The 25,882-nt window shown below is 39.6% G+C and overlaps 1 protein-coding gene across 3 annotated transcripts in view; it reads left to right on the top strand.

Annotated features, from left to right (window-relative positions):
• Window positions 1–436: 436 nt before the first annotated feature.
• SPOCK3 (SPARC (osteonectin), cwcv and kazal like domains proteoglycan 3) overlaps window positions 437–25,882 on the top strand; it is a gene marked incomplete at both ends in the record, with an annotated part of 233,312 nt that continues 207,866 nt past the window's right edge. For all 3 annotated transcript variants that reach the window (XM_082482511.1, XM_082482510.1, XM_082482509.1), the window contains one exon: window positions 437–616. In XM_082482511.1, coding sequence (XP_082338637.1) covers window positions 437–616 — 180 coding nt within the window. The remainder of the gene's footprint in view (window positions 617–25,882) is intronic.

Genomic DNA, 25,882 nt, shown 5'->3' with positions numbered 1-25,882 from the left:
TACCGCGCGCGCAGACCGTTAGCCCCGGCGCGGCGTCGCTGCCGGCGGCGCGCGGAGCAACGGGGGGGGCGGGGGGGGGCGGAGCCGGGCGGGGCGGGGCGAGGGGGCGGGCGGGCGGTGCGGCGCGGCGCGGCGGAGGGGCGCGCGGGGCGGCCGGCTCGCAGACGGCGGTGCGTGCGGGAAGGGAGCGGGCCGGCTTTCCGGCCGCGGCGGAGGAGCGCGGTTGCGGGGCTCGCAGCAAGGTGATGGGCCGGGCAGCGCAGCCTCCCCTTCCTCCACCCTCCCCCTCCCCCGCTTCCGCACCCCTCGCCCCTTTCGGGGTTGGGCGAGGGGTCCCGCTGCGGGCGGTTGTCCCGGTCCTCCTTCGGTAGCCCCCGGCCGGGGTTCGGCTCTGGCGTGGGTAACCCCCCTCCTCCCCGTGTCTCCTCTCGCCCAGATGCTCAAGGCAGCAGCCTTCGTGTGCGTGTGTGCAGCAGCCTGGTGCAGCCCGGCGCTGGCGGCGGCGGCGGCGGCCGGGGGCAGACCGGACAGCGGCAATTTTCTGGACGATAAACAATGGCTCACCACCATCTCCCAGTACGACAAGGAGGTCGGGCAGTGGAACAAATTCCGAGACGTAAGTTCAACCCCTGCACCCCGCCGGCCGGCAGCCGCGCCCGGCCCGCCGTTTCCCCCGGCAGCCGCGCTGCTGGCGGGCTGCGCGCTTTCGCTGGGGGCGTCCCTCGGGCGGCCGGGGCTGGGGTACAGCCGCAACTTGCCCCCCTGCTCCCCGGCTTTTAATTATTATTTTAATTCCTGGCGGCGCCTCGGCAGGAGGAGGGGAGGTCCCACCGGGCAGTTCCCGGTGCGCTGCCGCCGCTGAGCGGCGAGGACCGCCCGGTGTATCCCGGGCCGCGCTGGGCGCCCGGCCCGCACCTTCCGGGGCCCGGCGGGCCGGGCCGCGGGAGCAGGTTCCCGCCCTGCGGGTCGCCTATGCCGTTAAAAGGTGGCGGCCGCGGCGGCGGGGGGGGGAGTTGGCGTTTGTCCTTCCTCCTCCCTGTTTCCCGCCCCGCTGCGGGAAGGGCTGCGGTGAGGGCGCGCGCTGCCGCCGTTGGGCCCCGCTCCCCGCCGAAGCGGGGCGAGGCCGGGCCCGGGATGGGGGGCGAGTGCTGCCCGGGGCAGAGCCCCCCCCCGCCACCTGGCAGCGGGCGGGACTGCCCAGGCTCACCTTGCCGCTGTCAGAAGTGCCGAGAGGGCGGGCTGGGGGCGAAGGGGCTGCTCGCAGAGCTGGGGGGGATGGTGGGCGGTGGGTTTGGGGGGGGGCTGTTGGAGCGCGGATGGTGGCAGGGAAGTCCGCTACATCAGGCGGTAAGTTGTATAAATGCGGCTTGCACGGAGTACGTGAGCACCAGACCCAGTCTGACCCGAATCTCGCCAGTTAGCAAAGCCGCTGCTGTAAGGTGGCTCTCGTCCTCCGGGGTGCTTCGCTTTTGCGCTTTGCTTTTGCTTTCTCTATTTGTTGCAAGTTAAGTAAAACCCAGTCAATTTCCCAAAGTCATTCACGTTTCTTTCCATGAAAAACATTTTCCCTGATCTTCCAATATGCTGCGTTCTTTGGTGTTGCTTTTAAAAATCTGAATTCCAAGCATGCAAAATGATTTTCTAATGTAAATTTCTATTGTATTGCTTACTGGATTTCTTTGATTTGGTGTAAAGCGTTGATTTGATTTGCAACTTCAGAGTCAACAGGTTTCTTGTGCTACGGCTTGCCGGTGGCTGTGGTTTGCTATAGGGAATGGAAGTAAATGTCTCCAAGAAGTCTCTTTTATTTTTCTGAGAGCTGTAGTGTACTTGTGATGCATTTATTTTCTAGCTTTATATATATGTTGCATGTGGGATGCAAACTTGGCTATTTATGTTAAGTAACTAGGAAAGAAGAGCTTCTGTTAGAGTTGTGGGAGACCGTAATTCCCCAATAGTTTCTGTTAAACAGCATAACATTAGTTTTTGGGAGCACTCAAATTAGTATTCAAATATTTTTGTTTGCTTTGAATATCTTAAGTACTTATGTTCATGTGGGGAAAAAAAACAAACCAACAACAAACCAACCAAACTGTGCAGCGTACTGTACTTTGTGACTTGTGATTTTTGGAAGAAAATACACAGTGCTATATAAATGTTTTAGGATGAGAGGCTGCTGCTGGAAAACTCCAAAATAAGTACATCAGTTGTGTTTTATAATTGGGCAAAGTAATTTATGTAAGGACTACCCTGCAAGGCTGAAGAAGCTAAGTGCTCTCTAATGCCTGTCTCCTGGGTGCCCACTGACATAGACTGTAATATTGGATATTAGCCAGATAATTTATTCTGTGACAAGCAGGTGTCCCCAAGGGTTTTAAGAGTGACTGCTTTGAGGAAATACTGCATACTGATTCTTAGGCAATTTATAAATATGCTGGCTTATTTTATTTTTACACTTTTAAGTTTTATAAGGCTGATACTTTAGTGAGGAATATGGTTTTATTTCTTGTGCAGAAAGCTTATATCCTACTGATTGTTACTCGATCTGGAATACTTATGGATGGTCCTAATGCTTCATAAGGCTCTCTCTTTAAAGCATGGGTGGTTTTCAGTAATTCATAAGATATAATTGTAAAAAATGTAAAAATTGTGAGTTAATCTACCTGCACAAGAATGTATTAGAAAAATGTCTTACTTGTAAGAAGCACCGATCAATTATCATCCTTAAATATAACATGGTGGAAAAGTTTTATTAACATCCTACAGTCTTATATAACTGGTAAATTTACTTGTATGAAGTATTATATATATCATACATATAAAATACTTTGTTGGTTTTGAAATTGTGATTAGCAATTTAATTAGTGATTCAAATGTTGCCTCTTGTTAAAGAACAACACAACTGCATTTTAAACATATGAAGGGGCAACTGTCTAGTAGAGTTAAAATCAAAATAAAGGTATGCAAGGCCTCTGTTTGTAACTTAATTCTGTGGTCAGAGGGTGGTCAGTATTTTTTGCAGGCTTTAAATACCCCACAGATGTAAGGGTGAGATGGAATTCTGGTGTGAAAAGAAGTATTTAGAGGCTTAACTTAAGACTTAACTGACAGGACTGATTAATGTGGAAGATAATGACCCTGACTTCTGGCTCATTGGCTCAGTTTCTTAGAGTTTTAGATCACAGTGAGAAAGAACATAGTCATTCAGAAAGGGAACCCTTTCAAAACCTAATAAACCATGATATGGTATTTATTTAAAAAAAATCGTAGACCCAAAACAAACCCCCAAACCCCAAACCTAGCTCTCTTAACATCCTCTAAAATGTCAGATTTGTCAGTAAAGGTTATTATTAACATGATAATGTTAGCTAAGATCCTTTCAGTACTTTGTACAGGCAAAACTGTAACTGACTTCAATTATCTTGAAAGATCTTGAACATTCTGACAAATCTGTTGAAAATGATGAATTAGGTCTAGGTAAGAACTGTGCCTTAATGTGGAATAGTGGGAAACTGGGTGCATGTTAGAGGCTTCTCATGTCTTTTTCTTGTGCAAAAATTGAGAACGGGCTCTTTTTTAAATGGGAGACTTTCCACCATAAAGATGGGGGTGGGGTGTATTCTTCAGATGTCGAATATGAACTCCCTCAACTTCTACGTGTGAGTCAAGCATTTTGGGTTATATACAAGGATACGTTTACTTTTTGCCTGTAGTAGCTGGGGAGGAAGAGTTTTTAACCCAGTCTTAGTGCTGCTGCAGTCCAGTTGCTGAGTAGCTGCAGCTCTTATGTCTGTCACTAAAATAAGTCTCAGGGTTGATGTGTTTATTAAGGTTTTTCAAGCTGCCTAGTTAAGCTGCTTCAGCAGCCAATGGTGTCATGATGCTGGGAAGTCCTGGCCCATGTGTAGATATACTTTATTTATTTCATGCTTGAGAATTAATGTTCTTTAGTAGATGCTAAGTTAGGGGAATCTTCTTCATTCATATTTTGTTATATTTATAGTGCTTTGTGCTAATGGTCTTTTCTATGATGGCTGCACCAGACATTTGATAAAACTGTATGTATAAACTTTAATTTGTCTGAAATGAAGATTATTCCTTTGAAAAATGTAATTGAGTAATGGCATTACATTTATGCTCTCCTACTTAGAACATCCTAAATCTTATATATTAAACCTTCATTACTCATAATGCTGTAAATCTGTGGAGAAAAACAAAATATAGGAATAATTCTTTATTCTCTTTATGACTTGATTCCAAACAACAGCACTATTTTTAATCCTAATATAAAACATAATGACTTTGTCATTTATAATTGCTTTGTGTTTTTATGTGGTCTTTACAGCCAGTTGGACAAAATTTAACACAACTGTAATTGTCTGTTGTATTGCTATCTGAAAACTTTTCAGAAACTTTAATTTTAAAACATTCTTTAGAGTAACTAATTTTAGTCATTGATATTTGCAAAGTGTCTTGTGCATTTGTGTTCATTAAAAGGACTGTATAATAAACATATTTTAGATGGTAAATTTTACTTGCTGCTTAAAGAGAGTTATTTATGATCTAACTTACTAGTGATTTTTACTTTTTCTTTTCAAAGAGATCGTAATTTAAGCAATTCCTGTATTTGCAAATTTAAGATGCATCAGGAACTTTGTAGTGAAAGATAATTGTATTATATAAATAAACTCTGCACAACTCAACTATGGCATAGTATTGTTATGAAATAATATGATCAGTTGATCAGTGTTTTCAGTTGCATCGTGCCACAGTGTTACTATCATCCTACCATATTAATACAGTTAGCAAAGACAAAGGTAGAACAAAATTCAAGTAACAGACCTTAAAACCAGTCAGCTTTGAAGGGGAAGTTTGTACTGGTAATACTACCTTTTACTCTGCTTCACTATGAAGTGTTCTCACATTGACTATCAAATATATTGCCTTCTAAAACATTTGGCGAGTTTGGGCAGCTCACGTTGACCTACCAAATGAATCTTTTGAAGAAAGTTAAAGAATATGTTTTTTCGACATTACTGAAATCTAAACCTCTGTGTTTGGAAAGGATATGAATTAAATATTAGGTCTCTATACCAATTCAGTAATTACCAGCATTAGTTATTCTTTGTCTGTTTGGAGGTTTAAGGCATCTCAAAAACAAGCACCCTCCTGCTGCCCAACTAAGCTCCCCGCCAACTATGCACTTGGTGACTCTTTACTGTTGCAAGCAGAACATCTCTGCCCAACTGTACATCTACACAACTGCATCTCTGTACGACTAAGAAAGCCAAAGGCTGTTTTTAAAAAGGGTGCATCACAAGTCTTTTGCACTTTATTGTGTGATCACCGCGTAAATATTTGGAAGGTTTTCATGTTTCCAGAGCGGAGTACTGATAAGCTTATGTGAAGAGGAGAAGGACTTCTGTTCAAGTTTTTTTGCATTGGGCTAGAATCCCTCCTCGTTTATGGAGAGTGGTGAATGTACTTCAGAGGAAGTCAGTATTTAGGATTGGATAGTATAGCACTCATCAGTATTTCCTCACTAATATTTACTAATAAGGTGTGAAAATAGGCCCAGTAGTCTTATTTGTCCTGTACTTTTTATGGTTCAGGGTAAATAAAACATACCTCTTTCCTTATTAGTGTGTAGGGCAGCTCTTTTACTATATACATATGTTTTGATAGAAAGTTATGATTATGACATCAAGGAAAAAATGGAATTGCAGAGCAGGAAAGATGAACTACTTCATTGTGATGGCCTAGGCCTAAGTTAAACCAAGAACTTGCTAATAAGTTAGTTACTTTTTCAGTTAGGGCATAGAATCTGTTTTCCACATGCCAGTTTGTCACTTGAAACTTATCGGCTATTCTAAAGTGGTATCAGTCTTCCTCTTTTCTTCATGGCTTATTTTGTGTGATCTTAGCTTTAATAGTATATTGAAGGAGGAAGAACTTTGAAACCTAGGAGATCTGACAGAGTATTTTGTACCTATACCTATAATTACTACCTTTGAAATGAAACTAATTAAGTAAGACTTGACTACTGTTTTTAAACTTAAATATAGGAAAATGTTAGGAATTTGTATTTTAATTAAGGAAATTTAGGAAGCTATTTAATTGTTTGGCACTTCTAAGATGAACATGGCAAATTATAATGGGAAGGAGTAATGGAAATCTTAAATTTTCATTTCTCCTGTATTGTAGAAAAAAGCTTCTGATTGTTGTATGTGCTTTTAGTTTGTTCTCAAGTATGAATTCCTTTTTCTTTCACCTGATTGCTTTTCCTCTGGTCTTTTTTTTTTTGCTGCTTGTTTCTACTGACAAGTGTGTTTTTTTGTCTGCAGAGGCAGAGTCTACTATCTCAAACTATTGTTAATGTTGAACTCTTAACTATCTCTTGGAAGGCATTAGCTTGGAAGCTCTTTATATAGCTAACATTTAGAGGTTAAGTAAACTAATGTGCTTTTCCTTAGATTGCCCTTGTAATCTAAAGTAAAGCTGATAACATTGTTTCATCTTATCTTTATCTCCTTTCTCCAAAGAATAATCTTTATTTTCTTTGCTGTAGGTTGTTAAGTGTATATGGATACCTAGTCTTCTCTTGTCTTACCATTAAATCTTATTGGGATTGACTCTAGCCATCTGTGCTTATTATAGTGTAGTATAAATAGCCTTGTAATACAGTAATAGATGGTAAAAGTAACAGAAACTGCGTATGCTGTCTTAGTTTTACAGTCAGAAAGGAAAGACGTCTGGAGCAAGAGGTATATTATAAGGGGAAGCTGAATGTAGAAAACAATGGAATATGAGTGGAATTAGAATATCTATGTTTTTAGATTAACACCATCAATTCTTTTTTCCGTCTCTATTACTCCATAGTCATTGAAGCATTTGAAGTGACTAGCTGCAGAAAGGAGAAATAATAGCTTGGCTTAATATGTTTACAAGTCTTGGCCAGTTTTCAAGTGTAACTTTTTCCTTTAAATAAGCACTTGAGTTTAAATAGTTGTGTGTTGTGTCTGTGTTGTCCTGTGTCGTGTTGTCCTGCCCCCCCAAGATATGCTGAATGAAATAAGGAAATCTTTGAACAGATGGGTTTTGGTTTTTTGTTTTTTTTTTTTTTTTTTTTTTTTGTGTACCTAGGTTTAGAGCAACTCTTAATAAGTTTTCAAGCATAAGGAAACTTTTATTCTAACCAAGGGATTTCTCTCTTTTTCTTATCAGTACATTGAAAGTACTTGTTAGTAAAATAGCTTCAGTTTTGCTTTATGGATATTTTTCTAATGTAGCCCTTTTTAAAAGCTGTGACACTGCTTTTGTGGCACTGTTTCTCCTGTTGTGTATTTGTTCTAATCTGACGTTTGAATGTATTAGTAACCACAAATAAACAGCTTCTTTTTCTGCATGTGTTATTAAGTCTTACTTTGGCTATGCTCAGTGCTAAGAATCTGCCTTGTTTGCCTTAAAAGCAAGTGTTATGGAGGCAATGGTAGTAAAAGCTAACATACTATATTGTATTAAAAGTTCTTGTAATTTTCATATTTCTTGAAGCTTAATTTCTATACCAGAGAAGATTGTGGCTTTCAATATCAGTGTTCAGAGCTAAACTGGGCATTCTTGGGAAAATGGAGAACCGCCAACTGTAGGTGAAGATCAAGTGTGAGACCACCTGAGGAATCTAAAGGTGCACAAGTCCATGGGACCTGATGAGATACATCTGCAGGTCCTGAAGGAACTGGCAGATGAGGTCGCTAAGCCACTAACCATCATATTTGAGAAGTCATGGTGGTCTGGTGACGTTCCTGCCGACTGGAAAAGGGGAAACATAACCCCTATTTTCAAAAAGGGAAACAGGGAAGACCCAGGGAACTACAGGCCAGTCAGTCTCACCTCTGTGCCTGGCAAGATCATGGAGCAGATCCTCCTGGAAACTCTGCTGAGGCACATAGAAAACAAGGAGGTGATTGGTGACAGCCAGCATGGCTTCACCTAGGGCAAGTCATGCCTGACAAATTTGGTGGCCTTCTACGAAGGAGTTACAGTGGCAGTGGACAAGGGAAGACCAACTGATGTCATCTACTTGGACTTGTGCAAAGCGTTTGACACTGTCCCACACGATATCCTGGTCTCTAAATTGAAGAGACATGGATTCAACAAATGGACCACTCGGTGGATAAAGAACTGGCTGGACGGTCGCACTCAGAGAGTTGCAGTCAACAGCTCGATGTCCAAGTGGAGAGCAGTGACGAGTGGCGTTCCTCAGGGGCCTGTACTGTTCAACATCTTTGTCGGCGACATGGACAGTGGGGTCAAGTGCACCCTCGGCAAGTTTGCTGATGATACCAATCTGTTTGGCGAGGTAGACATGCTGGAGGGGAGGGATGCCATCCAGAGGGACCTGGACCGGCTGGAGAGGTGGGACCAAGCCAACCTCATGCAGTTCAACAAGGCCAAGTGCAAGGTCCTACATCTGGGTCGGGGCAATCCCAAGCACAAATACAGGCTACACAGGGAATGGCTGGAGAGCTGCCCCAAGGAGAAGGACCTGGGGGTGCTGATTGACGAGAAGCTCAACATGAGCCGGCAATGTGCAATCGCAGCCCAGAAGGCCAACCGTTTCCTGGGCTGCATCAGGAGTGTGGCCAGCAGGTCAAAGGAGGTGATTCTGCCCCTCTACTCCACTCTTGTGAGACCCCCACCTGGAGTACTGCCTCCAGCTCTGGAGTCCCCAACATAAGAAGGACATGGACCTGCTGGAGCGTGTCCAGAGGAGAGCCACAGGGATGATCCGAGGGCTAGAGCACCTCTCATGAGGAGAGGCTGAGCGAGTTGGGGCTGTTCAGCCTGGAGAAGAGAAGGCTCTGGGGAGATCTTATTGCAGCCTTCCAGCACCTAAAGGGTGCCTACAGGAGAGCTGGGGAAGGACTTTTTACTAGGGCATGTAGCGATAGGACAAGGGGGAATGGCTTTAAACTGGAAGAGGGCAGGTTCAGATTAAACATTCGGAAGACATTTTTCACTGTGAGAGTGGTAAGGCACTGGAACAGGTTGCCCAGAGAGGTTGTTGAGGCCCCATCCCTGGAGGTGTTCAAGGCCAGGCTGGACGTGGCCTTGGGCAACCTGGTCTAGTGGGAGGTGTCCCTGCCTATGGCAGGGGGGTTGGAACTTGATGATCTTCAAGGTCCTTTCCAACCTAAACCATTCTATGATTCTGTGATTCTTACTGCATGTGAATGATCTGTAGTTATTTGTTAGATATTCTTTTTTAAAGATTTTTCACTTTTGCTTTCCCATCTCACCTCATTTCACTCTGATTAGGTTACGGTAGCGAAAATTACTGTAGGAATTAATGGTTCACCTGAGAAAGGTGATGCAGTGTAAGGTAGCAACCTTGGACAGGACAGGAGAGCTGGTATGAAATTCTAACCCATGACAAAGCTTTCATGTTATAATGAGGCTGTGAGTTCACTGCTCTGTTACTATCTTCACAAGTGACTTCTTTAAGAGAACACAATAAGAGAATGGGTTTAAAACATGTAAATCATCCAAACGTTTTGGTATTTTGGCACTTCCAGAGAATATTAGCTTAATAGGTTGTTATTAAAGACTATGCAGTGCTTGACATTTTTCTGCAGAAAGTTCTTATGAACTACTTTTTTATTTCCTCAAGTGGTGTATAATCATTGGCTCAGAGGAGACTGTCAGTTCACAGCTTGTTCAGCATCTCTCTAAAAAGAGTCTGCAAGTCATCAAGTAATTTTATGTAGTGCACTTACACTGGGGCCTGCATACAGCTGAAAACAAACTCCTTTGACATTTCTGAGCTTGCATCAATGATGAAATTTTATTCCTGTTGTTAAATCTCTGTAGCATAGCAATGTGAAGTACAGGACTTACTCCTCGGTATATGCTTCTGAGTATGGAAAATGATTTGTGTTTTAACAGCTATTTATTAAAATAGAAGATATTAATATGAAGAATCTGGGATATATCTATTTAATGATGCATGTATCTTTAAGGATTTGATGGTGGTTGTGTTGGTGACTGAAACATCACTTTAGCAGAAAACCCAAACAATGATTCTTATAAGCAGTACCAATTGGCTGGTTTGTAAAGCAACAATGCCAGGAATCCATTGTGTAAAGTGCCCTTCCAGACTTTTGCAGAAGAATAAGTGAACCCGTTTGGTCAGATTTAGAAAGCCCAGGTGAAACTGTGAGTTTAGGGCCAAATAGACAACAGGATTTGACAATATGCTTGCCTGTATATAGTGGCTCATTAACTTTTATCCTGACAGATTATGTTAAATCCAAAAAGTCTAGTTGGGCAAAAGTGTTTCAGGAGACTGTACTGTGTGCTGCTGGCACAGATTAAGCTAAAGATTTGATCTCTAAGGCCTGCAATATAAGGGAATTAATTAACTGCAATATTCCCAGATGATTTAGGCAGCAAATTTACATTGTTTTGCAGCAGAATAAGGGAGAATACCATTTAGATTCATAGTAATCTGATCTGGGAGTGTTTCCTTCTTTGGCCCAAATATGATAATGACTACGACTGGTGCTTGGTTAGTTTTTTTAAAGGGAAAAACAGTATAAAAAAGGAATTTTTTTCTGCCAGCTTCATAGGATTTTCTTGTGTGTATTGTCAGTGATTATGGCCAGTTACTTTTACGTGAAAAATCACAAATGATGTTGGAATATAAACTAATTCAAATCCTAAGGAAGACAGAGAAGTGGTTTCTGAATTTCCATTAAGATGTTCACCAAGATATAAATCCATTGTCTTAATCCGGGGTGCAAGTGTTTAAACATACTACGGATTAGGTATGCAGTCTTGTTTCTAACACCCAGGAATGAAAAGCTTGAACGTGAAGAGCTCAGTGGTTTCATACATTCCAAAGCCGGCAAAGGGCTATCAAGTTGCTCAGCGTACTCCAAATAGTGTGCAATATTTCTTACGTGAACTGGATTGAAGCATACTGAGTACATACCTCTTTTTGTAAATTTTAATAAATCTAGCATTTCCCCCCTAAACTGCTAAGATGTTTAATTTTTCATCCATGTATTTATTTTATTTTAAAGTTGGATATATCTGACTTTACTCAGGAATTCTTAGTAGGCAGCTACAAGGTCCTGTTTTGGTGTACTCTGGTACTTGGGGCACGAATGGTCAGAATTTATTTACACTAGTAAGGAAAAGACTCAGTTATGTTAGGAAAACAGGCAATTGGTTCCAACTGTGATATGATATTCATGGGCTTCTCAAAAGAAAATATCTCTCAAAGAATGCAGGCATGTGTGGCCAAAACTTCATTGTAGTTACTGTAAGTAACACCTTAACAGAGTTAAGTGTAACATGATGATGAATCATGGGATTTTGCTCTGAGATCTGCAGATGTAGTCTCATAAAGACGGAGAAGGAGGGATATGCAGAACTAGACTTAACTATGTAGTTTTGTACTGCAGATTAAACTAATACAGATGTAAAAAACCTCAAAACATTTCAAGGCTCTTCACTAGCATTGGATATGCATTTATAAACTACATTCTAGTTTATAAATGTGTAGGATTCTACACAGCCTTAATCTTCAGGGACCTCTGTGCCTAATTTGGACAAAAGCTACCATACCTTTGTGTCTTTGATTACTTTTTACACATGCTGAATGTTTACAATTCCTCTTTTTTTCCTTTCCTGCATAAAAATAATACTTTCTTAGGGCATATGAAACTCACTTTTTTTTTTTTTCCCTGCAAGTTTTCTACATTTGGATTGTAGTATAGCTTCTGTAAGTTGAAGGCACAACTAGCATTTTTCCCCAGAAGGTTTTAAAGTACTAATGTTATGGAGTATTTTATGCTCAGCAAATTGAAAAGTCAAGCTCTTGTGGTTTTTATAATAAATATGAATGCATGCCACCTGCATGTGTAAGTGCATGCACACACACATGCACAGGCTAACGGGTATCTCAGATCAATAACAATTTTAAGAGATTTTACTCTGCCCATCCCTCATGCTGGGGAGCAGAATACCTCACAGAATATTAGAAGTATTTCATAGGTCCAAACTCATCATGTATGGAGATCTTATGTTACCGTCAGAATTGAATATCCCATTGATTGCAGATCATTTTTGGGTATATACTGAGAGTGACACGAGTTTAACAGTGTTTGTTGTGTGCAGAATAAAATAATAATTTGTAATTCATATCTCAAATGTGCAAGGCAGTTGTCTACAATAGTTTCGGTTCATTGGCTGGAAGAAATACCTTTTATATGCCTTTAAGTATCACATAGAACAAGACAAGTATGACTACAAATGTCTAGAGATTTTCAAGAAAATGTTTGTGTTGAATTCCAGTTCCCCAAGAAAGGTAGGGGAAGGTATTGAAAATATTTTAATAAAATTTGTGAAATTATTCTGTGAAGTAAAACTGAAGTTAGAATTTTACAGTACTTACCTGGTTGTAAAATGTGATAGTATCTTACGTATTTTATGTTTTAAAAAAAAATCTTTCTTGTCAAACTGATATTCCTTTAGTTCAAAATTAAGGGAATCTTTAGAATTTTTTTTTACAAAGAATTGGACTGTGACTTTCCAGCCCAGTTTGAGTGTAGTTGGACTATTCAACAGCGTGAATGTTAGGAAACTTTTTTCTTAAAATGTTGCAAGGTACTGTCAAACATTAATAACAATTAAAAGTTCAGCTTATTAATAATATCTGTATAATGCTGTTTTTTTCCACAGATATTTCTGCTTTTTAATCTTTATTCTAATGCAGATAAAGGTTAGTAATTTTAACATGCTTAATTCCTGCATACACAGATTCTACTCTTGCTTGGTTCTATCAGAAAGAACATTTTTTACTGAATAAATGTATCAGTTGAAGCTAAAATTTCTATAGCTGTAAAATTGTACACATCATTTATACAACTGATTTAAAATATATCAGTGTTCATAATTTACTTATACTGTGATTAAAACAAAATTAAGCTTGAAAATCAAGTAGATATATTTTCAGATTTGACAACTGAATTTTTCAGTTGCTTAACTTAGGTAGCTTTAGCGAAACAGCTTGCTCATTAGACCAAAAAACCTGCCAAGAGTAATCAAGCATAAGGATGAAACAAAAGACATTGTGATTTACTATTTCATGCTTGGCGTTTATCAAGAGAAGTGGTTGATTGAGGGGAAAAAGAAGGAAAAAAGAAAAGAAAAAAAAACCCCTTCATAATGCTGAATTAATTACTATAATAAAATTTGAAAAACCTCAGTAGCCTAGTAGCCAACTTGTCCTGTAATGTCTGAATTGTTATAGGAATTTTATCAAATAGTGTATTTTTAAGAAGTTTTGCTGGAAGTGAACTGCTTCTGCTGAAATATTTTATTTTTTTTCCATCTTTATCAAACCTTCATTGTGGATTTCACTGGGATAGTGTTGTATTAGACTTGATCTGAATCCAGTTTGTGTGGAATCTTTCCTTGTCTAGTCGAGGTCACTGAGACTACGTTCACTGATGTTTGTGAGAGGTGAGACCTTTAATTATGCCAGTCTAGTTATTTAAAATCATTTGAATGTTAAATCTACAAAGCAGACTTCTGAATATGTTTTGCATCTTTAAAAAATTGAAAGAAAGCAAACTTGAACTGGAGAACAATCTAAGTCATCCCTGCAGTGGTAACTTCTTTTCATTAGAAAATCCTACCTAGTGGTCTAAAGTAGAATACGTGTGGTGTGTGGTTTTTTTTTTTTTTTTTTTCTTTTTGCTTTATTATCTATAAAGGAATTCTTAATTTGTTGCTACTTCCCAGAACACTATGAAAACATTGTTTCTTTATTTCCTTAAGTTACTGGATTTGATTGGGGATTTTATTTCTCTTTTTAGACGAATTATTTTCCTGAATAAGTTGTTACTTGTTTCTTATTCTGCTCCCCGCACCGTATTTGTGAGGTGAGGGTAGAAAACAATCTTTCAGTTTCACTGACCTGAATCAAAATATTTCATTTTTGCTAATTCATCTGAGACAGTTGCTGTTTGTTTATTTATAGCCTGTGTCTGATTCATTTGCTGCATTGCTTCATGGAGTTGTAGGTGGGTGCCTCTGTGCTGCCTTACATGCCAGGCTCCTACAATGAATTGCGTATTGTATGATATACGCTGCTTTCCCCTCCAGCTGAATCCCATGTTGCACTGTGCAAAACAGTGCAGAGATCCAGTTAAATGGGAGGGTAGCAATTATTAAGTAGAAAAAAAGAAAATCAGGCAAGCATAAAAAAGCTGCGCAGTGCATAGCAAGCCAATATTACTGAGGCAAGATTTTTATCCTGTATCAGAAATTCCATTTTTATAGATAATAATACTATTAAAAACTAAGGCTGAATAACCTATTTTGTGAGAGGTAGTAAAGCATCTGCTGTATGGCTTAATTCTGTGGGAAATTATAAGAGTTTATGGCAAAGCTAGCCACTGGGATGGATTTACCTAGTATTTGTTTCTTTTATCTAAAACTGGATTTTATTTTATTTCTTTATCCCCTGGGAGCTGATGCTGGACTAGATCGATCATCTAGTAGTAGTAATTCTTAGATGTCCAAAGTAAGGTGAAAATCTGTAGGCAGTGCTTTATCTTGATTTGACAAGTACACGATGTTTCTTTCTGTGTCAGAAATCTCACATGAGCAAACTGCAATGTACCAAGAAACCAGGGATCTACAGCAAATCAATATCTGGTTTAAGTAAGATATACCATAGTATAATCCAGGCTAACTTTTTTGAAGTCTGTAGTTTGTTCTCTGTTCTTATTAAGGTATATCCTGCTCACTTTGCTTGTCTTAAGAATTCTGAAGTTCTGTTACACCTGTCTCAGCTTTATTTTCTTACAAGGTTACTGGGTCATTTGGTGTTTCAGCATTTGTATTTTTCCACATCTTTATTCAGAAATCTATTAAACTATTTTTTTTACTCCCCTCCTCTGCCTATAAAACACAGAGATTGTGTGTTGGATATGTTTAAATATTTTCTCTAAACCCAAGACATTTTACATCACTTTCCTCTTATGAGGTTCACCAGAAAATGAGAAATGAGGGGACAATGAAATGAAAATCAAAATTGTATCAACATTATGTCAAATATAGGGATTCATAGCATGTACATTCTCTGTATGGAGATTTCTTTGATAATGGTCATGCTGATAGATGTCCCTGTCTATCCAGCCTTTACACCAGGTTCAAGTCCTTGGTCATTCCCATAAACATTTCAGTGGCAATTTCCCTGCTCAGAGGCTCCAGACAAGAACCAGTGATTTTTATGGCTTCTTTACACCAGTTGAAATTATTTTTGTTTCTGGTATGAAGGAAGTGGAAAAACAGGGGTGAAGAAAGAACCCTTCTCTCTTTCAGTCTGGATCTAGCTATTCAATATCTCTTCTGTTTTATTCAGTTAAATGTATGAGACTATAAACTCTGAAACTGATGGTCAACAGCAGGAACCATTGAACACTTTAAGGGGTAATGTTAGTAAACATGTAACTCCCTGCTCTCTTTGCATGTAGATTAGTAGAAAGTTGCTCAATATAGTTGCATTGTATCAGAAATAGAGCTTCTTACTAAAGTGAGAAAACTTGAGTATTCGGATCAGAATTCCAGTTCTTATCACTTACATCATTAATTTGGAAGAATTTTGTAGCATTCTGTTCAAGATTTAAACTTCAGGGGAAAGTTCAGAGTTGGAATATTTTTGTCCTTTCTGACAATAGACTGTATTTATTTATAAGTCTTTTTTTTTCCTCTTGCAAGTTTAAGTTTCTTAAAGAAGGATTGGAGTGAATGGTGTGTTTGCTTAAGTTAAATATCTATAACAAAAATCTGTTTTATTTGTGTGTGTATTCTGTGGAATTTGTGACTCTTAGATAACGCTTTCTGCTTTTTGAAATACAGTTACTATTTTTGTGTTTTTTGTTCAGGAGTTATGATGTGCCTAATTTCTATTTCAAACAAGGGCAATTTGGCAGGGAAAACATCCTGAAGACAGTGTTGTTCACTTGGAAAAGGGCTTAAGAAATGATCCAGTTTTATGCGATTAAGAGGAGGTTAAAGGCTTCACTCTAATGGCATAGAATTAGTTAAGGACTGTAATGCTGTAGTTTAGCTGTGCGGTGCTGCTGAGTGATTTTTGGCTTGAGCTGTTAGGAACAGGTAGTTGTACTGACTGGCTGGTATCTCTGTTAAGTAGTTTTCTAGGACAGGGAGAATCCCGAACTCTTCTGCAAACACTATGCGTTGGCTTTCTAAGAAAAGTTTGAGAAAATATGTGAAGTCTTATGGAACAGCAGAATACTCTCAATAACCTTAGCTTTAAAGTTAAAAATAGGTAATGCAAATATGAAAGAATTATTCCATATTGTCCTTTGATTTACTCTTTCTCTCTTAGTTTAATGTCCATATTCAATTTATGTTCTTTCTTCTCTATTTTGTTTCTTACACACAGCAATTAAGTCAGCACTCCAGGGAGAAAGCTTAAGAGTAATTTAGAAGGTTCTTAAAAAAAACCCCAGTGTTATGATCACATGAAAAGAATAGAATATTGGTTCATGATTTCTTGTTGTGAGAATGGAACAGCACAATTTGTGAGAATATATTTATCCAAAAGCATCTGGGTACCTAGAGTTCTTAGCTCATTGATGTCTCGTTACCCTAACTAGCCAACCTTCTATATGTGCTTATTTGGGGGAGTGGAATTTACCCGATTCTTTTATCTGTATCAGTTTCCTAGTTTATTTCTAAGAGTCTGTCTTTTACTATACTAGAAAAATAACTTGCTTATTTCCTTAAAATCTCTTAGTAATGTGATGAAAATAAGACTGAATGCCAAGTCTTGGTTTTCACAATGGTCATTAATGTTTGAACACACAAGTTTAGTGCATCCTTAACTGTGAAGGATGAGATGGTCTAGTAGACTGATCTGTTAATACAACGTATAAACATAAAAATTCATATTCAGTCCAGTGCCATTGTTCAATATGATTGACCTCAATCTTAGAGGAGTTCTGACACTGAGTTTCTAAGACGAACCAAACCGACAGTGTAGTTTTCCTTAGTTGCTCGTTACTGGGATTGTAGCTATTTCTGCACAATGAATTTGAATTTCTCAGGTCCTGAATGCTCTGTGCTCTATCCAGCAAAGAGTTTAGGCCTATGGTTAATGTAAGCCTTGTAAGTAGGCTCCCTTTGAAATCACTTGCTATGTTTTAATTAAGTGAGACTATCAGTTTGCATTGAGATCATTCCTATCTGGCCAGTTTCTTTTTCTGCTGTTCATTCCAATAGGTTTTTTTTTTAGATATAATTGTTGAGTTTGTTTGCTTTTGGTATAGATAATGCTACTATTGGTGGGCTTGAAATTTATTTCTCATTAAATATTTTCCCATAAAGCTTTAAATAAAATGAACTTGGCTTAAAATAGATAACATTTAATGAAAAACAGAAGGTACAGATACTTCCTTCAAGTGGAAAAGTTGTGTGAGAATTACTGTGAATGATTGTATATCCTATTGGAGAAAAACATGCTATAGCGTTATTAGGGGCTTTGTTCCTTTGCTAAACGTTATGTGCAAGACCTCGATTGCAAATCCTGAAATTGGAAGTAGGAGCGAAGGTAATATTACATAAGCTACCAGAGATGAAAGATTTAATTTTCCTGTTGCTAATTTTAAGTTTTTGTTGTTTTTCCTTTAGTTTGTTTATTCATATTGTATTTTATATTAATATTTGGTTTGATAAATTTCTTAAATAGCAAAACTTAAATGTCAGTCTCTGTTAATTTTAGAGCAGAAAGAAAACAAAAGTTGCAGTCCAACAAGTTCTGCCACTTTATTTTGGTGGGAGATTATTCTACCTGTCCAATTACGCTACTCTGTGATGTGATCTACATGATTTTTGAATCTGCTTTTCTGAGATCAGCTTCTTTTTAGTAGCATTTCAAAGAAATGTTTGCATTTCTTTGTCTGACTTGTAACAGATTTTTCTTGACTGAAAAACAATTTTTATCCATAAATGTTAGTGCATTGGAACTTAGATGTTATATTTAATGGAGCCAACACTAATATTCAGAATTAAGTTTTTATCCCATTTCTGCAGCAACTTACATTTTTCTGCACTGCTTAATATGTGTGTGCATGTAGTATTTTTTGCTGTGTAAAACAATCTTGGTACAAGAAGATTACTTTGACACTTCAGAAAGTAAAACTCCACTACTTTGGCAAGATTTATTGTAGCACCAGTTTCTTTGACAGTCTAGTTCACATTTTAGACATAAACCCTGAAATACTATAAACTGTCAAACTACTTGAAATATAGTGACTGCAATTTTCTTGGCTCTTTTATAGAGAATGTTAATATTGCAGCTTTTGTGGACCAATGAAACTTGCAAACTTCTTTTAAATTAAGTTTCTCATTATTATGCAAGCTAAGTATCCAAAAGATAGAATTTGTGGAGGGATCTGCTGTGCAGGAGCAAATGCTACTAGTGCCGGTTAATATTAGATCAGGTAGGTAGAAACCTGTAGATTAATTTTTAGATAGTTATTTGCAGGTATAGCCGTCCTGAGCAAACACTGTTTTTTTCAGTATTTTAAACTTTATTCAAGAGGAATATACATCAAGAAACCCAGAGTCTTTTCAGTAGTTTACATAGTTTGTCTTATTTGGGACAGCTTTGAAATTTTTATGTTTAACAGTAAAGCTGAAAGAAAGATTGTATTCAAATTTAAGATGTCACTCAGTTTCTGCAACTTCAGTTATGTACTCCATCTTTTCAGTATACTTTTCTGTGCCTGAAAATTCTGTATTTCCTTTATGCCTGGACATACCCCACCCACCCCTGCCCAACTTTTTACCTCTTAAAGTTAAAAATTTCTGTAATACACAAATGTGGCCTGTTTGTTTATTTTGCACCCTGGCTTGCAGGACAAGGATTTTTAGAAACTCTCCATATTTGTAAACCTACTTGTTCTTCTGTAAATGTGTTTTTGTTGTAGATCTTTCACAATAACTTACTGAAGAATAAGCAATAACTAATCAAGTACAGCAGAAGTCAATGGCATGACCTCAACTTTTTTATAGCCTAGGGGAGCACTTATTATATGAAGTGTAATATGACTATCGTGAACTATGGGCCAGGTTTCCTTTAGCAACCAAATCCTATTGGTTTTGTGCTGTCATTATAGCTAGAAGTGGTATTCTGAAGACACTGTTCTGAATGAGATTTGTATGTTTTTTGACTTCCCTAGGACAGTTTTGTGTTGGTAAATTCTTTTTTTTTCATGTTCTCCAAGGCTATTGACGAATTCAGCAGAAGATGAAAGTAAATTGAACACATAGAATGGTTTAGGTTGGAAAGGACCTTGAAGATCATCGAGTTCCAACCCCCCTGCCATAGGCAGGGACACCTCCCACTAGACCAGGTTGCCCAAGGCCACGTCCAGCCTGGCCTTGAACACCTCCAGGGATGGGGCCTCAACAACCTCTCTGGGCAACCTGTTCCAGTGCCTTACCACCCTCACAGTGAAAAATGTCTTCCGAATGTTTAATCTGAACCTGCCCTCTCCCAGTTTAAAGCCATTCCCCCTCATCCTGTCGCTACATGCCCTAGTAAAAAGTCCTTCCCCATCTCTCCTGTAGGCCCCCTTTAGGTGCTGGAAGGCTGCTTTAAGGCCTCCCCAGAGCCTTCTCTTCTCCAGGCTGAACAGCCCCAACTCTTTCAGCCTCTCCTCATAGGAGAGGTGCTCTAGCCCCCGGATCATCCCTGTGGCTCTCCTCTGGACACGCTCCAGCACGTCCATGTCCTTCTTCTGTTGGGGACTCCAGAGCTGGAGGCAGTACTCCAGGTGGGGGTCTCACGAGAGTGGAGTAGAGGGGCAGAATCACCTCCTTCGACCTGCTGGCCACACTTCTTCTGATGCAGCCCAGGAAATGGTTGGCCTTCTGGGCTGCAATTGCACATTGCCGGCTCATGTTGAGCTTCTCGTCAATCAGCACCCCCAGGTCCTTCTCCTCAGGGCTGCTCTCCAGCCATTCCCTGTGTAGCCTGTATTTGTGCTTGGGGTTGCCCCGACCCAGATGTAGGGCCTTGCACTTGGCCTTGTTGAACTGCATGAGGTTGGCTTGGTCCCACCTCTCCAGCCGGTCCAGGTCCCTCTGGATGGCATCCCTCCCCTCCAGTGTGTCTACCTCACCAAACATGTTGGTATCATTGTCAAACTTGCTGAGGGTGCACTTGACCCCACTGTCCATGTTGCCGACAAAGACGCTGAACAGTACAGGCCCCAGTACCGACCCCTGAGGAACGCCATGTGTAGAAAGCAGTTGTTTTTCCAATGGGAAATAACCTTATCCAGTGCAATTTTGTATTGTCTTTTCATTATTAAAAAATGAAAGAAAAAAGGAATTTGGGTGGTTTTTGTGCAAATTTAATTATTTTTATCAGATCTCATGATTTGCACGTAAATGTTTGAAACTGTAAATAGTCAATATGTCTTTTAGACTTTTTGTGTAGGAAACAAAGTGACATGTATTTGAGCAACTTGGTATGGATAGTTGCATGCTCAAAGACTTGTAGCATTAAGTGTTACCCAACAGAATCTGGAAAAAAATCACCGGATGTACTGTTTATGCATGAAAAGTTCTCATGGGTTGTGGTGAATTCAAAGTAAAACTCTGACCTAGGAATGAAAGTTATATGCTATCAGACTATTGAAAAAATGTTGTAAAATACATGATGAAAACTCTTGAACAAGTTTGTGATGTATTGCTATTTACAATCCAGTGGTATTATGCACTCCCAATTCTTGCAGTTGTTTCTTAATGATAAAATTTACTTGTAGTCTGTGCGTTTCTTGGTTGTTTCCGTCAGCATGTATTCTTTCCTCACCATCCCTGTATCACTGATTTAGTATGAAAGCATACAACATGATACTGCAGTGTGGTTTCACAATAGGCATTATATTTCTTGATGGATTTTGGTGATTGACAATATGTAGAGGTATATGTAGCTCTTAATTTTTATTTAAAAAAAAAAACAACAGAACACAAAAACCCAAACCCCAAACAACAATACGAAAACCCAAAACCAAAAAAGGAAACAACGTGCTGCATATAATTAAATTTTCTTGTTATTAAGTTAGTATTAATGGATTTTGTGGTTTGGTGAATAATTCTTTCTTTAGCGTAGATTGTCTAAATGAAGGGCAAAGTATGCTTCGTATTTGCTTTCCATTTTTAAGGAGTAATTTCATGTGCTTTACATTTTCATATACTTTCCTGTTTGTTTTGATTGCTCTACTACCATGTTTTTCATATTGTTGTCTTGTGATTACTTTACTGTTGCTTTATTAGATAACTAATGGAACAAAGGAAGCTGAGAGGTTCTCTAGGGGAAACAGCAAAATAAAATGTTGATAAATATGCAGCATAAGCACTAGAAGGATATTCTCATGTCAAAAATTATAGCAACAGTATAGTAATTTCTTCATAATTGGATTTTTAAAGGCAGTATTATGTGTGTTAGATTTATTTAGGAGCAAAACAACAGGTCAAATGTGTGGTTGGCTGTGTATGTGTGTATATATGCATATAGGGATTTTTTTCAGCATAAAAGTCCTTTGACTACTAACTATAGGATTGAGGCAGTAATATTCTTCTCTTTTTTCAGACTGCAAGAAGAAAAAGCAGATGAGACCAGACGTTAATTTTACTTTTTCTTTAATGCTAATTACAGAGCTAAGTTTGAGGAAATCATGTTCTAGGATCTTTTTATTGAATGCCTTGCCGCGTATGGTGTGGCATAGATTAAGTTTGGAGGAAAACAATGAGGTTTTTTTTATTTGTGGTTCTTTTTTTCTTTTGCAGGTAAAATTTCCATTAGAAGTTGTTATAATTTTACTTTAAAAGGACTCTTGCAAAAATACAGACTTGTTAAATTTGAAATGTGCACAGTTAAACCTTTGGTCTCATGTAGAAGTTTTTCATTTAATGTGGAAAGGTTAGGAAGACTTTAATCAGTTTGTGATAAATGGACAGTGTGTCATCCTTGCCATCTCAATTTTAGTGAACATAGAGAGAAGCTTGGAATTACTTTTCTCCCCAAATTAAAATGGAAGATCTTGCTGCATTTCTTTGTCATTTGTTCAGAAAAGTATTTGTCACCAGGGCATCAGTCACTCTTGTGGGTATTAATTTCTACTGAGCGCTTTTTCTGTCAGTAATGGAAATACATCTTTGAGTTTTATCTTGAAGAGTGGTATAAGCTACCGATTCAGGTAATGTTTTGCTGAAGTCACTCATAATCTGCTGGATTGAGTCCTGATTACAAAATTGCTATCAACAACTGATACATGTATATGAACATTAGTGTAGAAAAAGTAGGGTTGGAGAGTAAACTACAATCCTGTAGCTATTCCTTCGGATACCTCCCTGTGGAGAGACTTAAGGTGCATCTACATGGCAAAATGTTCTCAAGGTATGTGTAATGAGTGAGGATATGGAAGTAATAATAATAAAGAAATAGTATAGCTCTAGTAATGCAGGGCATTAAGCAAGCAAATTTGTCCTGGTTTTGAGCAAAGCCTACAAAAAGCAATATATGCTCACACTTCTGTTGATTTAGGCATTTGAATTCGGTGTGCAGAGATGATTTGGATATATTTGTGTTGTACTTTGAACAAAAAGTGTGGTTATACAACAGAATACTTAAGAGTCTTTGCATGGAGTAGTGTAATAGAAAACTCATTTTTACTAGCTCCAGTTAAAGAGTTGTTGCAGAACAGTTGACTTGCTTGTACACAGCAGTTAGTTCATTGATCTTATTTTTGAACAACAACCACTGAAAAAATTGACATATTGTGCTGAGCAGAATATATATTACTGTTGCTTTTTGAAACAAAAAAATGTTAAGTGGCAATGTTGTAAAAGTATATTGCTGATGTAGGCTGATTTGGAGGCAACTGAAAACCACTACTCTTATCAAAAAGGTTCTAAGTATATTTAGCTTGTGAAATGTTAAACCTGAAACTTGGAAATAGAATCCTTCAGTTGTTTGTGTGCCTGATTTCCTGACTTTGTAACTAAATTTGAATTCAAATGAAGAAGACAAAATATTTTATGAAAGCATGTATTTGGCAAATTTCAGAAATTTTGCTTTTTCCTTCAGTAACGCTTCAGAGCTGTGCAAATGCTTATGAGTACCAGAGAAAGACCCAATGGAGATCAGTGATTCTGTCTACAAATACTTTTCCTAAATGAAGTATACTGTTATAGCATTTCTGGTATTTCAGCTGAGACTCAATTCAGGATCACCAAGGTTTAGAAGTGACTATTTTTTGGTTTTTAGAGTACCTGTTTTCTTTGATTCCTTTTGTTGTAGCAACTGCTGTAGGTATGAGAGAAAGAGAGAGCCCTTCATCTGTGGGGGAAATTCTTTAGGTATTTTATCAGCCATGGTTAACTGCAGCTCTTAGTGCAAAGAGAATTAAATTGAGAGGAAAATTAGAGTATGCACACTGAAAATTTTAGAATAGTAGGGAGATAAGGGTTTTTCCTTGTCTGTTTCTGACAGTGATTGGAGAGAGGAGAAAATTTCAAACAGACAGAGTGAAAGGATTGTTTGAGATCTTTATGCCCTTTGCTTGTATACACATAACATTTAAGTAATTTGCCTGTTTAGCAGCAAAATGAGAGAAGCCTTTTCCTGTCGATGTGTTGCTTCAAGGTTCTCAAAGATAAACCGGACTCTGGCAAATAAAAATATGTGTTCAAATACTTTTTAGAGGTGTAATTTAATTTACTTGAGACTTGCATCTTCCCTTTTTCTGTAAGGACAGATTAGGAGCTCAACCCCAAAGTACCGAAATAAAAGATCATACTCTTGTGGGAAAGCATGTGATTTATATTGGATATTATCATCACTGTTTCATGACAGCTTTATGATTATGGGAGCATTTATACAAGCTTAAAACTCTTTAAGTGTGTTTATAAGCTCAGGTGGAAGAAGAGAGTTTACAATAGGTGGAAGAAGGGGGTGACCGCTTGGGAAGAGTAAGAATGCTTTCAGGGTATGCAGGGTGGAAACAAGGAAAGCGAAGGCAGCCTTGGAATTGAACATGGCAAGGAATGTCAAGACCAATAAGAAAGGTTTCTTTAAGTATATAGGAGACAAAAAGAAAACTAGGGAAAATGTGGGCCCGCTGTTGAATGAGACAGATGCTGTGGTGTCAGATGATGCAGAGAAGGCGGAGTTGCTGAATGCCTTCTTTGCTTCTGTCTTCACTGTTCGGGCCAGTCCTCGGGAGACTCAGAGTTTGCAGGTAACAGAGAAAGTCTGGAGGAAGCAAGACTTTCCCTTGGTTGATGAGGAACAAGTTAGAGATCAGTTAGATAAACTGGATATCCACAAGTGCATGGGGCCTGATGGGATGCACCCTTGAGTGCTGAGGGAGCTGGGGGAAGTCATTGCTGGGCCGCTCTCCATCATCTTTGAAAGGTCCTGGAGAAGAGATGAGGTGCCTGAGGACTGGAGGAAGGCCAATGTCACTCCAGTCTTCAAAAAGGGCAAGAAGGATGACCCAGGAAACTACAGGCCGGTCAGCCTCACCTCCATCCCTGGCAAGATGATGGAACAGCTTGTTCTGGGTGTCATCTCAAAGCACCTGGAAGAAAAGAAGGTTATCAGAAGTAGTCAACATGGATTCACCAAGGGGAGGTCATGTCTGACTAATCTGATAGCCGCCTATGATGGGGTGACTGGATGGGTGGATGAGGGGAGAGCAGTGGATGTTGTCTACCTTGACTTTGGCAAGGCTTTCGACGCTGTCTCCCACATCATCCTCATAGGGAAGCTTAGGAAGTGTGGGTTAAATGAATGGACAGGGGGGTGGATTGAGGACTGTCTGACAGATAGAGCTCAGAGGGTTGTGGTTAGTGGTGCAGAGTCTGGTTGGAGGTCAGTAACGAGTGGTGTCCCTCAGGGGTCAGTATTGGGTCCAGTCCTGTTCAATATATTTATCAATGACATGGATGAAGGGATAGAGTGTACCATCAGCAAGTCTGCTGATGACACGAAACTGGGAGGAGTGGCTGACACGCCAGAAGGCTGTGCCGCCTTACCGCGTGACCTGGACAGGCTGGAGAGTTGGGCAGAGAGAAACCTTATGAAATTGAAGGAGGGCAAGTGTAGGGTACTGCACCTGGGGAGGAATAACCCCATGCATCAGTACAGGTTGGGGGCTGACCTCCTCGAGAGCAGCTCTGTGGAAAGGGACCTGGGAGTCCTGGTGGACAACAGGATGACTGTGAGCCAGCAATGTGCCCTGGTGGCCAAGAAGGCGAATGGCATCCTGGGGTGCATCAAGAAGAGTGTGGCCAGCAGGTCAAGGGAGGTCATCCTCCCCCTCCACTCTGCCGTGGTGAGGCCGCATCTGGAGTACTGTGTCCAGTTCTGGGCTGCCCAGTTCAAGAAAGACGGATCTGCTGGAGAGGGTCCAGCAAAGGGCTACGAAGATGATTAGGGGATTAGAACATCTCTACTATGAGGAAAGACTGAGGGACTTGGGTTTTTTTAGTCTAGAGAAAAGAAGATTGAGGGGGGATCTTATTAATTCTTGTAAATACTTAAAGGAAGGGTGCCAGGGGGTTGGGAACAGTCTTTTTTCAGTGGTGCCCAGTGGTAGGACAAGAGGTAAGGGGCACAAACTTGAACATAGGAAGTTCCATCTAAACACGAGGAGGAACTTCTTTACTTTGAGGGTGGCAGAGCACTGGCACAGACTGCCCAGAGAGATTGTGGAGTCTCCCACTCTGGAGACATTCAAAACCCGCCTGGATGCTGTCCTGT

Source organism: Vanellus vanellus, assembly GCF_965231255.1.
Source record: "Vanellus vanellus genome assembly, chromosome: 4".
NCBI classification, from domain to species: domain Eukaryota; kingdom Metazoa; phylum Chordata; class Aves; order Charadriiformes; family Charadriidae; genus Vanellus; species Vanellus vanellus.
This window is presented reverse-complemented; position numbering and strand designations above follow the sequence as displayed.